Genomic DNA, 14,925 nt, shown 5'->3' with positions numbered 1-14,925 from the left:
ACATGAAAACAACTTTATCTGTCCATCTTCTCGGTGTATAGGGAGGGGGGGGGGGGGGTATTTAAAATGACAATTTGATGTTTTTTCCTGCTTTCCCTCAATAAGCGGACAGCCAACGCCTGAATAAGTGCAGCCTGCTGATGCAGCTCTGGACATGCAGCGTCTTTTCTGCTGAAGGACTTCTGCTGGGAACTCTGGCAGCTGTTTAAATCTGCTGGGATGCATAAGTATGGCTGAATTACCGTATTTTCCTCACCAGAAGGCACCTAAAAGCCTTAAATTTTCACAAAAATCGTCCGTGCGCCGTATAATCCGCTTTCTGTGTGCACCGGATTCCAAAATCTGTCAGGATTCCGCCATTTTGAATTTACCGCGGGGAGCGCCGAGCATTCATCGGGGCATTAAGCCCCCTCCGCATCACTCAGCGCTCTCCCTTCACGCCGCTCAGCGCCACGTTCACTTTAGCCACGCCTCTTCGCTCTGTACATTGGAAATTAACGGCAACTGGTCACTTCCGTCGCTCGCTTTGCGTTCGGTGTGAATCCAGGCGGCTCCCAGCCATTCGCTCTGAATGGGGAGAAGATTGTCTGGAGCTCGTACTCAGCGACTGAATCGTGTCATTAAAGCTTCTGCCCATGTCCAGTGAGTCTGTTCTTCAGTCTGATGGGTGATGCAGACCGATGTGCAGTTTATATGTTTATAAAGTGTAAAAACCACAGATGATGTCGTCCTTGACCGTCGGACCATTTCCCGCTGACTCAGGAACGTAAAACATGCACGATGTGTGCTGGCAGCGATAAACCAATCAGAGAACATTAGGCAATACGTAGCCTTATAATCAGGTGAGCCTTATGTATGGATTAAGTTCAGAAATGGACCCCATGATTGAGGCTGCGCCTTATACTCAGGTGAGTCTTATAATCAGGTGAGCCTTATAATCAGGTGAGCCTTATGCTCAGGGGAGTCTTATAATCAGGTGAGCCTTATAATCAGGTGAGCCTTATGCTCAGGTGAGTCTTATAATCAGGTGAGTCTTATAATCAGGTGAGCCTTATGCTCAGGGGAGTCTTATAATCAGGTGAGCCTTATAATCAGGTGAGCCTTATGCTCAGGTGAGTCTTATAATCAGGTGAGCCTTATAATCAGGTGAGCCTTATGCTCAGGTGAGTCTTATAATCAGGTGAGTCTTATAATCAGGTGAGCCTTATGCTCAGGTGAGCCTTATAATCAGGTGAGCCTTATAATCAGGTGAGCCTTATACTCAGGTGAGTCTTATACTCAGGTGAGTCTTATACTCAGGTGAGTCTTATACTCAGGTGAGTCTTATACTCAGGTGAGTCTTATACTCAGGTGAGCCTTATACTCAGGTGAGCCTTATAATCGTATTATTTCCGTCTTATAGTGCGGAAAATACAGTAAGTTGTTAACCTGTTGGAGCAGCTAAATGAGCTTTCTGAAGCCAAAAGTCTGGAATAAGACCCCAAATCAAGAGTCTTGAAAACATCAGACGTCTGGGATAAAGAGCAGGAACAAAAAGCGAAAGAGGGTTAAATAATTTCTTCCCTTGATCATCATGGGCAGATGAAACGGACAAGCTTGGACCGCTGATGAGGACATATGAGGAATATCATTTCCATGGAAACATGACTGTAGGAACAACGCTAACAGCTCTCAGCCCAGCTTAGAGACCACGGGTGGAAGGAGACTGAAGGGTTCCTGAGCCTGTTAACAACAGATGGTGCAATCCTGGACGTGTCACTGAGGAGGAGCGTCTCTGCAGCCCAGATGTTGAACTGCTGGCTGCGAGTTCCAGTCAGTGTTGTCTCCTGAGAGAGTTTACCTGAGTCACCTGCCAAAACTGTGTGTGACATCATCAGCTAAGGTGTTGCTAAGCTACAAAACACCCCAACCTGCTGATGGAGACCTACCACACCTTCCTCTCTGCTACACGTCAACTTTCTACACGATTTATATTCTACTTTATCATATATTAATATTGTAGCCTATCTTTAACAGAAATGTAATTTCCCTTCAGGGATGAATAAAGTATGATTGAATTAAAAAAAACACATTAAATTTGAAAATATAGTTTAAAATTCAGAATCACGATAAACAAACTGAAACGTTTCATATAATCAAGACGTTTTAAAAGCGTGTATCAGTGTTTGCAGCTTACCTGCCAGAAGGAGATGTGGCTGTCAGCGTTGGAGTAGGTTGCTAGGTAACGGCCATCAGGGGCGAATGACACCGCTGTGATCGGGCCTTTGTGACCGTGGATGTTCTACAGAGAAAAGGAAATGGAGGCTTGTTTTGAACACCTGAAACAGACTCAGTTAAATTAATTAAGACCTTTTTATTGCAGCAGCTGATATTCGTCATTAGAATAAAAACTGCAAATGGGTCCATCAGCGACCGAAGTACAAGGAAAAAAATTAAAAAGGTGTAAGATGGTTTGAAAATTAAACAAAATGAATGCTTGAGACTCTTGAAACTGAAATAACTGAAAGTAGACGACAAAGCAACAACTAACTTACAGTAAGTCCAATAATTTCCCCCTTCGGCCCTTTTATTTCAGAGGTACGGTGCCATGTTTCTCTTAGAGAATAAGTAGTAGTGGCTATTCCAGCCCTTCAGGCAGGGTGTTGGGGGATATTTGGATGGTAAGATGAACATCCATAAGAAAAGGGACACCCACTGTGTCTTTTTTCTTTTCAAACTGATCTAAATCTGATGATGTGTTGTGCTGCAGGTGTGAGAAAGTTTGTGTTTTTCTGCCAGATGCAACGCTGGCTGACACAATAAAACAATATAAGAACAAATAACAGGGATTACTGAGTTTATTTTCCTCCGACAGGCCTTAAGATGACATAATAAAAAGGGTTTTTGTTGTCCGGGGATTTTTAAATCGGCATTTTACAAGCTTGATGAGCTCTGCTGATGCACTTTGTAATCAGTCTCTGCTTTAAGTGATCTCACGAGGTCTTCCAAGTGAAATTCTAAGAGAATTAATCATTTTTACGGGGATCTCTTATTTCGGAAATCGCCAACATAGGTTGCCATGGTTACACAGCCTGGTAAGAAGTGAGCAAGCTTTGCTTTACTGAAACAAAACAGCTCATCCTGCTTTGTGGTGCAGGTCCTGGTTGGGTTTAGGCCGAGGATGTCCACATCTGGTGCTTTAGGGCCGCTGTCCTGCAGGTTTTGGACGTTTTCCTGCTCCAACACACCTGATTCAGATCGATGCCTCATTAGCAGGCTGCTGCACAAACTTAACAATCCTTTGAAGGGATCCATTTCATCTGAATCAGGTGTGTTGAAGCAGGGAAACATCCAAAACCTGCAGGACCGACTTTGGACATCCCTGGTTTAGGCAATAACATCAATGTTTGGACCAAACTACATTCTTTGTGCTGTGACCACTAGAGGTCGCATATTCTTTAAACATAATTATCGTCTGTATGAACAAATGACCAAATTTGGTCCCCGTTGAAACTTCATCGAGCTGTTTCTAAGAAAGTCATCACTTCAACCGTATTTTCCCTGACAGGAAGAGTTTGGTTTGGATGAGATAATTCCATCAGACGAGTGGCAGCTTCTGGTCCAACAGATGCTGCCAGGTGCCTGCAGAACTCAGGGGACAAAATATAACGCTGCTGTACTGTGCGTAACGCAATAAACTGTCCCACCAGATGCAGGGCGTGAAACGCAATAATCGCCCTCAGAGAAATCCCCACCCGGCCTCAGCCTGCGACTGAGATTACAAACTCAGCAATGAGATTAAGATGCGTCGCACTCAGACCCTGAAATAATAACCCGTCTGCGGCCACTAAAGCCGAGAGAAATAACAACATCACAATGAAATGAAAATCTCATATTTTTAATTCATTCTCTCCCTCCTGCTATAAGAGGAAATCACATTAGATTCCAGCAGTGTTGGACTGAGAGAGAGGAGCTGAACTCTTTTGTTTTCTCTGCTCTCTGGGTTCTTTTCTACCGTCTTCTTTCTCTAAGCCTTTCCAGTCTTGCTCCTCTATCACCTTCTTTTTTGAGAACTCCCAAATCTAATTCGCCGCCGCTGTCTGATCAAATGGCCGGCAGAGGTTTGCAAACAATCAGCAGCTCAAACTAAAGAACACTGAAGGCAGAGGGAGTGAAGAGTGACTCTGACAGAAGTGAGTACACCTCTTTGCAGTGTCACTTAAATCTCTATTAGGTCACAATAACTGTATAGTTTCTAAGTTGACGAGAACAAATGAAGGAAAAAATAAAGCTCATGCCAACCTGAGATCAAAATTACAAAAGAAGATCAGCGACCACCAGAAAATGAGCGAAAGTTACGTCTTTAATCAAGAGGAATAGCAGCACTAAAAAGAGCTGTAAAGGCACCATGTTCACAGTCCAGATGGGGTTTGCCTCAGTCTTGGACTAAAAGTTATCAATACAAATCAGCTTCAGAGATGGTGTGATGAACAGCCTGTGGCTGATTCCTCCGGTTCAAGTAAAATCTCCTGCTTCGTACTCGACAAAAAGCAGAAGATTAAACTTTAATGAAAGACGCCAAAGAATCATTACAGAAACTAATTCTTTGGTCAGAGGACACCGAAATAAATGTTTTCCGATGGGGTTCAGCGTGGTATCCACACGCCCCCCTGCAGCACAGCTCATTCACTCCGGTAAGAACGTCCATCTCACTCAAAGTCGTCGTTCACGTCGTCAAAATCTGATAAATATCCTGCCATGTTGCACAAAACTATCAGCAGCAAACTCTGTGTGAAGTTAGCCGACTGTCACAGAGCACGGAGTGAATAAACTGTGCTGCAGGGGGGCGTGTGGATGAAGTGGTCCCAGTAGAGTGCCTGTGTAGAAATCCCTCCGTTAGCTCTCCTATAGCTGCAAGTAGCCACATAACAGCAGCTATGAGCTAACAGAGCTATAGCACACGTTCATTCATTCATTCTTCTTAAAGTATTGGTGAAATAAAGACAGATAATGCCTTATTTAGAGGCTGCATCCTCTAAGCCCCGTTCACTCCGTTATATGGATCTCCAGTTATCTAAATATCTTCCGATGGACGCCGACTTTCACCAAACTGTTCTCAGTGAGCAGATGAACGTATTTCATGCCAGAAATAAGGTTTAAAAATACCAGAGTTCCCCTTTAAGCCCAATAGTTCAAGCGTTCCTCGTTTCCAGAGTGGTCTGAAGATGGCATCTTTCCATAAAAACAGTAAAGCGTCTGGAACTCACGAAAAGCAAAGATCAAAAGCTGACCCACATCGTGACACAGTAACACTTTCCTCCAACTAAATGAGTCTTTTTTTCTGGTCTGTGATGTAATCAGCCAATTAAAACACTAACAAGCCACAGAACACATCGCCACCTAGTGGTGTGTTGTGGTCACTAACTCCTTTCCACTCCTGTGTCTTTATATTGAACCAGGAAGCCCAGATTGAGCTCCAACTGATAAGAAGGATAAGAAAACTGCAGCTAAACCTCTGTTTTTAATTATTTAAATTAATATCGTAAAGACTCTTTTTTTTTTTGCACGCTGTCCAAAGTCGATGGAACAAATCATGACGCACAGGCTGAATGGCGAGGAGCTGCCTCCAGTGGACACGGTTTCATTATGGTGATGAAAACAAGAGGAAAACCGACATGTACAGAATATAACTGTTGAATGTGCATTAAACATTGATGATTTCATAGATATTATGATCAGAGTGTGTGAATGTGTCACAGTGGACTGCTGACCAAATCAATCAGCCTATCAGAGAGCAGCGAAGCACAATGAAACCATTTACAGCGCTCTGTACTTCAGTACACCTGATGCCCGAGGACTGGACTGTGTGTGTGTGTCCCACAGATGCTTTTTTGTTTCTTTATCTGCTCTGACTGAGACTGGCAGCTCTTAAACCTCGCCTCCCCTGTGAATGACAACAGCATTAACCCCCAAAATGTTTTTTTTTCCCCGCTGAGAATTGCATCACAATGCATCCACTTCTGTGAGATCATGTTTCTCCTTTTACAATTAATAGCATGCAAGAACAGAAGTGAGCGCACAGTATTTTGGTTTAAAACTCGGTTTGATACCATTATTCAAGCGCTGTTTATTGGTTTGTGCAGTGCATTCGATAAATGATGAGGATCCGTGGATGGAGGATGGACCGGATGATGAGGGTACAGAGTCGGGCTAAAGCTTCTGAACGTTTCGGGCTTTTTCCAACACTGGACTTCAAGAAGACCGAACCCAGAGCCTTCTGATGGATTTTTGATATTGGGATGTTTTTCTAGATTCCCTGGAGCTTGTTCGGAAACTGTGAAAAGACGTGTTATAAGCTGTTGTCCAACAGTCGTTCACTGATGGCTGGTTTCAATAAAAAACGCACGATGTGCTAACAGCTAGCACAGAGAATTACACTGAGTCTGTTGATGTTAACAGGGAACGCTAACGAGGTAAATAACCAAGTGTCGGACTGTAGAAATAAACATTTCCACCTTTTTAAGTTCAGTATTTTGCTCGCCTGAAACCAAATGTTATGAGTGAGCCCTGCCCCGTATTTTTAGGGCTATAAAGCGCATTAAATTAAACAAAACTCAGAAAAGTCAAACTTTATTCAACTCACTTGTTGTACTGATAGCGGTGAGTTTGAAATCCCCTTCGTCTCTGAACAGGAGCCATTTTTGGGGCAGCGGGTACAGAAAATGAATGAATGAATGCACACGCCTTAATGTTGAAGCACAGATCGTATTACTCGTAACTACGGTGGCCCGTAATGCTCAATCCATCCAGCAGTGCAGCTTCGTAGCTCACCAAGGCCGAGCTAAAACATTTTGACAGATTTTTGAACTCGTTTTACCACATAAAATCAGTTCTAGGTCAGAAAGCACAACCAGAATTATTACATTAAGCGCACTGTCGATTTTTGAGAAAATTAAAGGATTTTAAGTGCGCCTTATGGTCCGAAAACTACGGTAATTAAGAATGTTCTGTTTGCAACTCGGGGATATGTTTGTTAAAGTGACAGATCAAGAGAAACAGTTGGTGATTTTCTTCTAGACTTCAATACAAACTGACCTCACCTCCTAATGGATGGATGACAGAATGCAGGTTTAAGGCACTTTTGCACGAGTTTAAATTTTTCAGATCAATAGGCTATGCCCTTTACTTTGGTGCAGGTACCACCACAGTTATGGCAAACCACTTACTTCTTTCAGCATAGAAGGCTAACAATGGCATTGCTACAGCTATATTTCTTTAAAGGAAAGGCTAATAATGCTAACAGCTTAGTACAGACGGGTTTATAGGTGTTATAGGTTAGTTATTCATTTAATAAATAATAATTTACTTTTAGGTTTTACAAAAAAAAAAGACTTGCATACAGAAAAATACTTACAACACATGAGGATACGCCGTTAACCATAAATGCAACTCTCTACCACGATCAATGAAAGAACATTGTAAGTAAAGTGCCTGCATGCTATTAAATGGCTGAACTCCTGCGCTCAACTAAAAACCACGATCTGCACCACTGGTATCTGTACTGTGGCTGCAGTTTCCTGCTCTGCGTGACGTATAATTCCAGCTTAAATCAGGACAATAGGTGCTTCTCCAGGTTTGGCTTGTGATGGGATGCACAGAAGGAGGTGCAAATTCTGTGGCAGGGCAACACCTTTGGTGTTTTCTGTGCTTTCAGCGGTCACAGAAAGAAACTGGCGCAGAAAGGGAGAGAAAGATCTGTGAGATTGTTTCTTTGTGTTCAATTAGCAGACTCGGTTGAGTCTGTTAAAAAAGCAAGCAGCTGGACACAGACACACACACACACTGACAGAGTAATGCAGCTGACAAAGGGCTGTTCACAGAGGCTGATCAAAGCTGTGGCAGATGGCCATGCAGAGACCAGCTAGCTACGGTTGGACACACACTTGTACACACACACAGATGAATTATGAACAAAAACTGCCCCTCATCTCTCTTCTTTTTGCTTACTGTCCCCCAATTTTGGCTCCTCAACGATCCCCTATTTATCTAGCTTTAATCTGCCTCGCTTTCCTTTCTTTGCTCCTTCGGTCGCTGCCCATTTCTAACACACTGAAATAAATCAAACCATTTCCCTTCATAAAATGTGTTCAGTCGTACCAAATAAAGATGACACAACTTTAAATTAGTCACATAATCACAGTTTCATGCAGCAACAAAGCAGCTACAGACAAAAGTAAATTGTGTAAATTCACCCACAGTTAGGGCTGTTATTTATTGCAAAATTGATAAAGTAGTCTGCTAATAAAGTACAGATATCCATCCATCCATTTTCTATACCCCCTTTATCCAATTCAGGGTCAGTGGGGGGGGCTATCCCAGCTGCCACAGGGCGAAAGGCGGGGTACACCCTGGATGAGTCGCCAGTCCATCACAGACAAACCATGGAGGCTATTTCAACTGTGAAGACTGGCCTTTATAAGAATTATCTTCATCTGTCATCAGGAGAAACGGCCGATGTTTTAAGGCCGAAGCTGCAGCTGAACGCTGGTTCACTTTCAGATTTAAGAACAAGAGAAAATCGCAGATCTATCTCTGTTAAGACACGTTTAATTTAGCCTCGTTTTAGTGTTGATGAGCATAAGAGGAGAGGGAATTCTGACTTTTACTCTGTTGTTTCAGCCTTTAAAAAACAAGAAGAACAATCACTTCTGAGCCGAGATCTTTATAAACACAGAATTCTTCAAATGTATTCCAGTGTCTCAGCCCAACACTGCTCGCATATTCAGAGCAAAGATGGTGGCAACGATCCCTTTACAGTTAGATTCATCCAGTACGTACGAGTCTGAAATGCAATGAGCCGTAACGGTCACATGCATGAGCAGCCAGCAAAGTTCATCCATCTACGGCGAAGGCTAGCTTACCACGACATAAGCTAGCTCAAGCACCCTCTGCTGGACCACAGGGCAAACTGTTTTTATGGTGTCACGCATCCATCTGTGCAGCCTGTGGTCTGAGGCACTCATTTCAATGCTTTGCTGATGGTCAAAGTTCAAGCAAAAAAGGCGACAGCCCCATAGGATATGCAACTGAAACCATGCAGACAGTTCGTTTTCATTTAGCCAGACAGAAGAAAAACTGTTTGGGACCCAAACATCATGTCAAAGGAATGAGTTTTCAGTCAAACTACATACATTTTGCACAGGGAAGGAATCTCTAAGCTACCTTTAAAGCTGGGTTTATGCTGAGCTTTGCTTTGCAGCCTTGCAACCGGGCCCTTAGCCTTGGGGCCTTGCAAGGAAGAGCAGGTCCATCTCTATGTATTCTCTTTATGACTCCTTCTAGTGCACTGGATGCAGTGACTGCCAGCATAAACTGTGATGGTGCTATGCTGACGTCACAGTTCACAATGCAGCAGGCATGCCTGGGACACCTCCCCAGGGAGTCCAGGGGGCATCCTAACCAGATGCCACCTCATCTGACTCCTCTCAATGCGGAGGAGCAGCGGTTCTACTCCGAGCCCCTCCTGGATGACTGAGCTTCTCACCCTATCTCTAAGGGAGAGCCCAGACACCCTGAACCATCGATCTCGTTCTTTCGGTCTCTACCCACAGCTCAGGACCACAGGTGAGGATAGGAACCGGTAAATCGAGAGCTTCGCCTTCTGGCTCAGCTCCTTCTTCACAACGACGGTCGGTGCAGAACAACACTGCAGACGCTGCACCGATCCATTCATCCCTCACTGTGAACAAGACCCCGAGATACTTGAGATTCTTGGGGAAGGATCTCATTCCCGACCCGGAGGGAGCATCCCACCCTTTTCCAGGTATCTGGTTAGGATGCCTCCTGGACTCCCTGGTGAGGTGTTCTGGGCCCGTCCCACTGGGAGGAGACCCAGGACACGATGGAGAGACTATGGCCTGGGAACGCCTCGGGGTCCCCCCGGAGGAGCTGGAGGAAGTGGCCGGGGCCAGGGAGGTCTGGGCGATCTGACCCCCGGAGAAGCAGCAGATAAGGGATGGATGGATGGATGCAGCAGGCATATTCACAGCTTAACCAAATGCTCCCAATCTAACACAATGTTTCTACCACTGCTGATCGAACAGTGATGCCAGTAGAAACGTCACGGTCCAGCCAACATGAGCAGGATACATCCTCTGAGGCTATGAATGTCTGGCAATCCCTCCATTAGGGTTTTTGAGAGATTTAAGTGCTGGACCACCTGACACCGTCATCCTTACAGCCATGTCATCAGAATGGTGAAGGGCCTCATTAACAGCTGATGGAGACTTGCAAATAGAAGGGAACGAGTTATCTACCATGCTTAATTTGACTGTAAAATTGCCTGTGGATAGGATGTCTAACAGCTTAAAACTGCCTCCAACATACTTAATTTCAGGTTAAGTACATTAGCAAACACTTGCAGGTTGGATTCAAAGTACCAAGAAGTGGGAGAATCACTAAAAAGAAGCAGAATTAATAGAAACTGAAAGATTTTGAACTCTATTAATCAAGATGATAGCTTTCCGTTACACTTGAAATGAAACACATGTCCCATATGTCCATCATCAATTAAATGTTATTTAGTCCAAATACCACACACATTCGGCCGTGCACACAAACAGCTGACACACACATACGCTTGCTCACAATCAAACTAGATGTTGGGTGAATAGGGCCATGCCGTTATCAGATATAAATGACCCCCTCCACCAGACTAGACTGCTCAGGTTACTGAAAATCAATACACAGCAAATTACCAACACACACACAAGAAATACACAGAAACAAAGACAAACACATAAAATCTCACACACAATCAAACAAATGTGGACGAAGACAAAAACATGATGGAGAGAGTCGCTGCTAAGTCATTAGGAAGTCACTTGATAAAAGCAAATTCAAGGGAACAGAACGCCTTTCTCTTCATTTCCTCCTTCATTTAAGCTCATTCACACCCCCTCAATTCTGCTGCTCGTCTGGTTTTCCTCCTTTTATTCCAGGGAATGTTTCCTTGATGAGGATTGAGGGAAATAAAACTACAAAGATAGGTGAGGAACAAAGAGAGACGTCTACACAGGGAATTATTTATGAAATGATGGCTGACTGAGGAAGAGAGGGTCAAAAAATGGATCAGTGAATGGATGGATGATGCAGAAAAACAGGGATAAATAAGGAAGATTTAAGGTAACAGATGATGATGCTTCAGGATGGGATGATGAAAGAAGGGGTGGATTAATAGAAAATGAATGGATGGATGCAGGAAGGAAGAGATGAACAGAAATGACTGTAAGAGGGATCGATGGTTGGAGGGATTATGGGTGAGAAAAGGTAGAAAACTGAGTAAAGTGGCAGTGAAAATGAAAGCAGAGCAGCTGAGACTGTACCTGGCATTTTCCAGTGCGGACATCGTAGAGGGCCACCGAGCCTTGGCGAGCTCCAACAGCAATGCGGTGACTTCGGTCACAATAACCCACCATGTAAAACCTGCACAAATGGACACGTTTATACCAACTGGGCATGACTTAACTCCTTAGAACAAAGCTAAGGATAAATGTCTTTTACTGACAGATACAAATGGCAGCCATTAAGAGCCACCAAAGGTGGCAGCACACTTGGCTGGAGCCTCATCAGACCCCCAGAACACTTAAAATACCAGCTTTTGTTGAACACAAGTGGTTTTTGTGGGCCATGGCCTCGCCATAAAGAGATCCGACGGCTTCTTTAGCCACATGCCTGTCGGAGCTGGCATTCAGAGCAGAAACTAAACTACTCAGACACAGAAACATGCACACACAGATTGAGCTGGTGCTTCCACAAGCCCTGTGAGTTGACCTCTGACCTCTGACTCTGGCCCAGATAGTCAGATAAGCTCACACCCTGCTGGTTTCCCATTGAGAAAATGGTTTGGAAAGGACTCACACCAAGACACACACTTACTTGCAAATAGCAGGGAAACACTCCTGCAGTCCTTTCTTCTTTACCAGCGAACCCTCGATACAGTACATGATGATATCCATCACCTGAAGAAGACACGATTTTTGCAATTTAACACATTTTGTAGGTATTGGAAGATCAGATAAATTAAAGGGACTCCTTTACTTTGATTGTAGACAAATATAACATGTGATATGTAATGTTTTTACTTCAACCAGAAGATCGACAACATCTCCGGGCATCTTCTCTATCAGGATGTCGATCACTCGCAGTATCTCCGTCTTAGCTCTGGCCAGAGTGGTGGTGTGAACGTTTTGCTGTGACTGAGAGTTTGCTTGAGCTGCGTTGTACCGATGAACCTGAAAAACAACCCAAAAAAAAAGGCTCTTACCAAACCAGGGTTCAGAAAAACCCCAAATATGTCACGAAGGGGGCAAAATCCCATTTTCTTTGCTTATAAAGAGCACTGAAGTCAACTAAGAAACTTCAACATATCCAGGTGGTCACTTTATTCATTCAGTCAGTGCAGTTAGATGAGCGCCATCGGATCGGATTAATGGCTAAATTACAATAAAACTGAGTTATTCAGCTCATGTAGACACCTTAATCTGACTAAAATCGGATCGGATTAATGGCTAAATTACAATAAAACTGAGTTATTCAGCTCATGTAGACACCTTAATCTGACTAAAATCGGATCGGGTTAAGACTCGGAGAAAACTCGATCCAAACACACTGAACGTGCACGTAGACGACAGTGGATCGGATCGAGCGCTTTTTTTGAGCTGCGTTGTACCGATGAACCTGAAAAACAACCCAAAAAAAGGCTGTTACCAAACCAGGGTTCAGAAAAACCCCAAATATGTCAAGAAGGGGGCAAAATCCCTTTTTCTTTGCTTATAAAGAGCACTGAAGTCAACTAAGAAACTTCAACATATCCAGGTGGTCACTTTATTCATTCAGTCAGTGCGGTTAGATGAGCGCCATCGGATCGGATTAATGGTTAAATTACAATAAAACTGAGTTATTCAGCTCATGTAGACACCTTAATCTGACTAAAATCGGATCGGGTTAAGACCCCGAGATCGAGCGTTCTGCACATGCTCCAGAGTTTTTCCCACGATCGTCACCCGGAAGTGGAAGGAGACGCCCCCCTGCAGCACAGTTTATTCACTCCTCTAAGAACGTCCATTTTACTCAAAGTCGTCGTTCACGTTGTCAAAATCTGATAAATATCCTGCCATGTTGCACAGAACTATCAGCAGCAAACTCTGTGTGAAGTTAGCCGACTGTCACAGAGCACGGAGTGAATAAACTGTGCTGCAGGGGGGCGTGTGGATGAAGTGGTCCCAGTAGAGTGCCTGTGTAGAAATCCCTCCGTTAGCTCTCCTATAGCTGCAAGTAGCCACATAACAGCAGCTATGAGCTAACAGAGCTATGAGCTAACAGCAGCTATGAGCTAACAGAGCTATAGCACACGTTCATTCATTCATTCTTCTTAAAGTATTGGTGAAATAAAGACAGATAATGCCTTATTTAGAGGCTGCATCCTCTAAGCCCCGTTCACTCCGTTATATGGATCTCCAGTTATCTAAATATCTTCTGAAGGACGCCGACTTTCACCAAACTGTTCTCAGTGAGTAGATGAACGTATTTCATGCCAGAAATAAGGTTTAAAAACACCGGAGTTCCCCTTTAAGACCTCAGAAAATTGTGTAAAATTGTTGCTTTTAAAAAGTGTCCAAAAAGGAATCCGAGGCATCTCTGAAACTGCAGTTTGGATGTTTCTGTCTCACCTCTCTGGCGATGGTGGTGATGAAGGCGGGAGGCCGGGCGGTAGCGATGAGAGACAGGGCGTGACGTGCCGAGCGAGCCGAATCTGCTGGGGGGTTTAAGGGCAAACCCATAGTGATGCTGTGGAGAAAGAAAGGGAAAGATGGCTTTTTTTAGGTCTGTGCTTCATTCGCAGCTTTTAGCAAATTTGAGTTAAGCAGCAGCAAAATGCAGCAGCTGTAACAGCTTTGTATTCATGGTCATTTCAGGTGAGTCTGAAGTCTTCTCTTGAGCATTAGACTAAAGTTCACAAACATCTCAGAAAGATTCAAACAAATAAATAAATACTTTACAAATCATCAAATCGGACAATCAAACCCACTTTTTAGCATTTAAAATTGTTGTTTGTGTTCATGGAATTATTTAAATCATTTCTTTTATCGAGTCGAGGTCGCAAAAAGATGATAAAAGCCTTCTTTTGTTTAAATGCATTTGGGATCCTCCGTGAGTTTTAACCAGGACTAAGAGATCTGAACACATCACACCAGCTTTAAAGTCTTTACTCTGGCTTCCAGTCAGTCACAGAATAGATTTTAAAGCCTGCTGATGGTTTATAAATCCCAGAATCTGTGATATGTTCAGAGAATATAAACCCAGCAGAGCTCTTAGATCCAAGGACTCGGGTCAGCTGGTCCAGTCCAGAGTCCAGACTAAACCTGAAGAAGCAGCATTTAGCTGTTTATTTATGCTGCAAACAAGTGGAACAAACTGCCAGAGGAGCCATTTTTAAATCCCATGTGTCTCTGCATGAAATCTGCAGGATATCTTTTAACTTATCTAAACTGTTTTTATTCATTTTAGTTATTTTATTTCTTTCTATTTATATTCTTTTACATATTTTAATGCTTCTTCTGCTCCCTGCTGCAATGCTTTTGTTTCATGTAAAGCACTTTGAATTGTTTTGCACATTAAATGTGCTACAAATAAATTTGATTTTGACAAGAAGTCTTCACATTTAACTGAGAAAACTGACACACTGCATATAAAACCCCCTCAAACTTCTCCCTCCCTTAAAGAAAGTAGATAAATACAGCTTCTTTTACAGCTTTTGCATCAGCGGAGCTCAGGCACAGAGGATTTTATCACCAATGTTCGATAGTGGGTTTTTTTTCTGTTGACAATGAGGAAAACGCACAATATTTGTGGGATTTTAAGTATCTAATGAGGGAGCCACACATC

General features: G+C 43.4%; 1 protein-coding gene across 3 annotated transcripts in view; it reads right to left on the bottom strand.

The window, feature by feature from the left end:
• The window catches only part of LOC140276689 (WD repeat-containing protein 7), a 119,849-nt gene that overhangs the window by 2,911 nt on the left and 102,013 nt on the right, over positions 1-14,925 (bottom strand). For all 3 annotated transcript variants that reach the window (XM_072371487.1, XM_072371489.1, XM_072371488.1), the window contains 5 exons: positions 13,710-13,827; positions 12,123-12,272; positions 11,917-11,999; positions 11,364-11,463; positions 2,177-2,281 (listed from right to left, as the gene is read on the bottom strand). In XM_072371487.1, the coding sequence (XP_072227588.1) occupies positions 2,177-2,281; positions 11,364-11,463; positions 11,917-11,999; positions 12,123-12,272; positions 13,710-13,827 (556 nt within the window). The remainder of the gene's footprint in view (positions 1-2,176; positions 2,282-11,363; positions 11,464-11,916; positions 12,000-12,122; positions 12,273-13,709; positions 13,828-14,925) is intronic.

The sequence above is a fragment of the Leuresthes tenuis genome, unplaced genomic scaffold, assembly GCF_036924035.1.
Source record: "Leuresthes tenuis unplaced genomic scaffold, fLeuTen1.0.hap1 SCAF_19, whole genome shotgun sequence".
NCBI classification, from domain to species: domain Eukaryota; kingdom Metazoa; phylum Chordata; class Actinopteri; order Atheriniformes; family Atherinopsidae; genus Leuresthes; species Leuresthes tenuis.
This window is presented reverse-complemented; position numbering and strand designations above follow the sequence as displayed.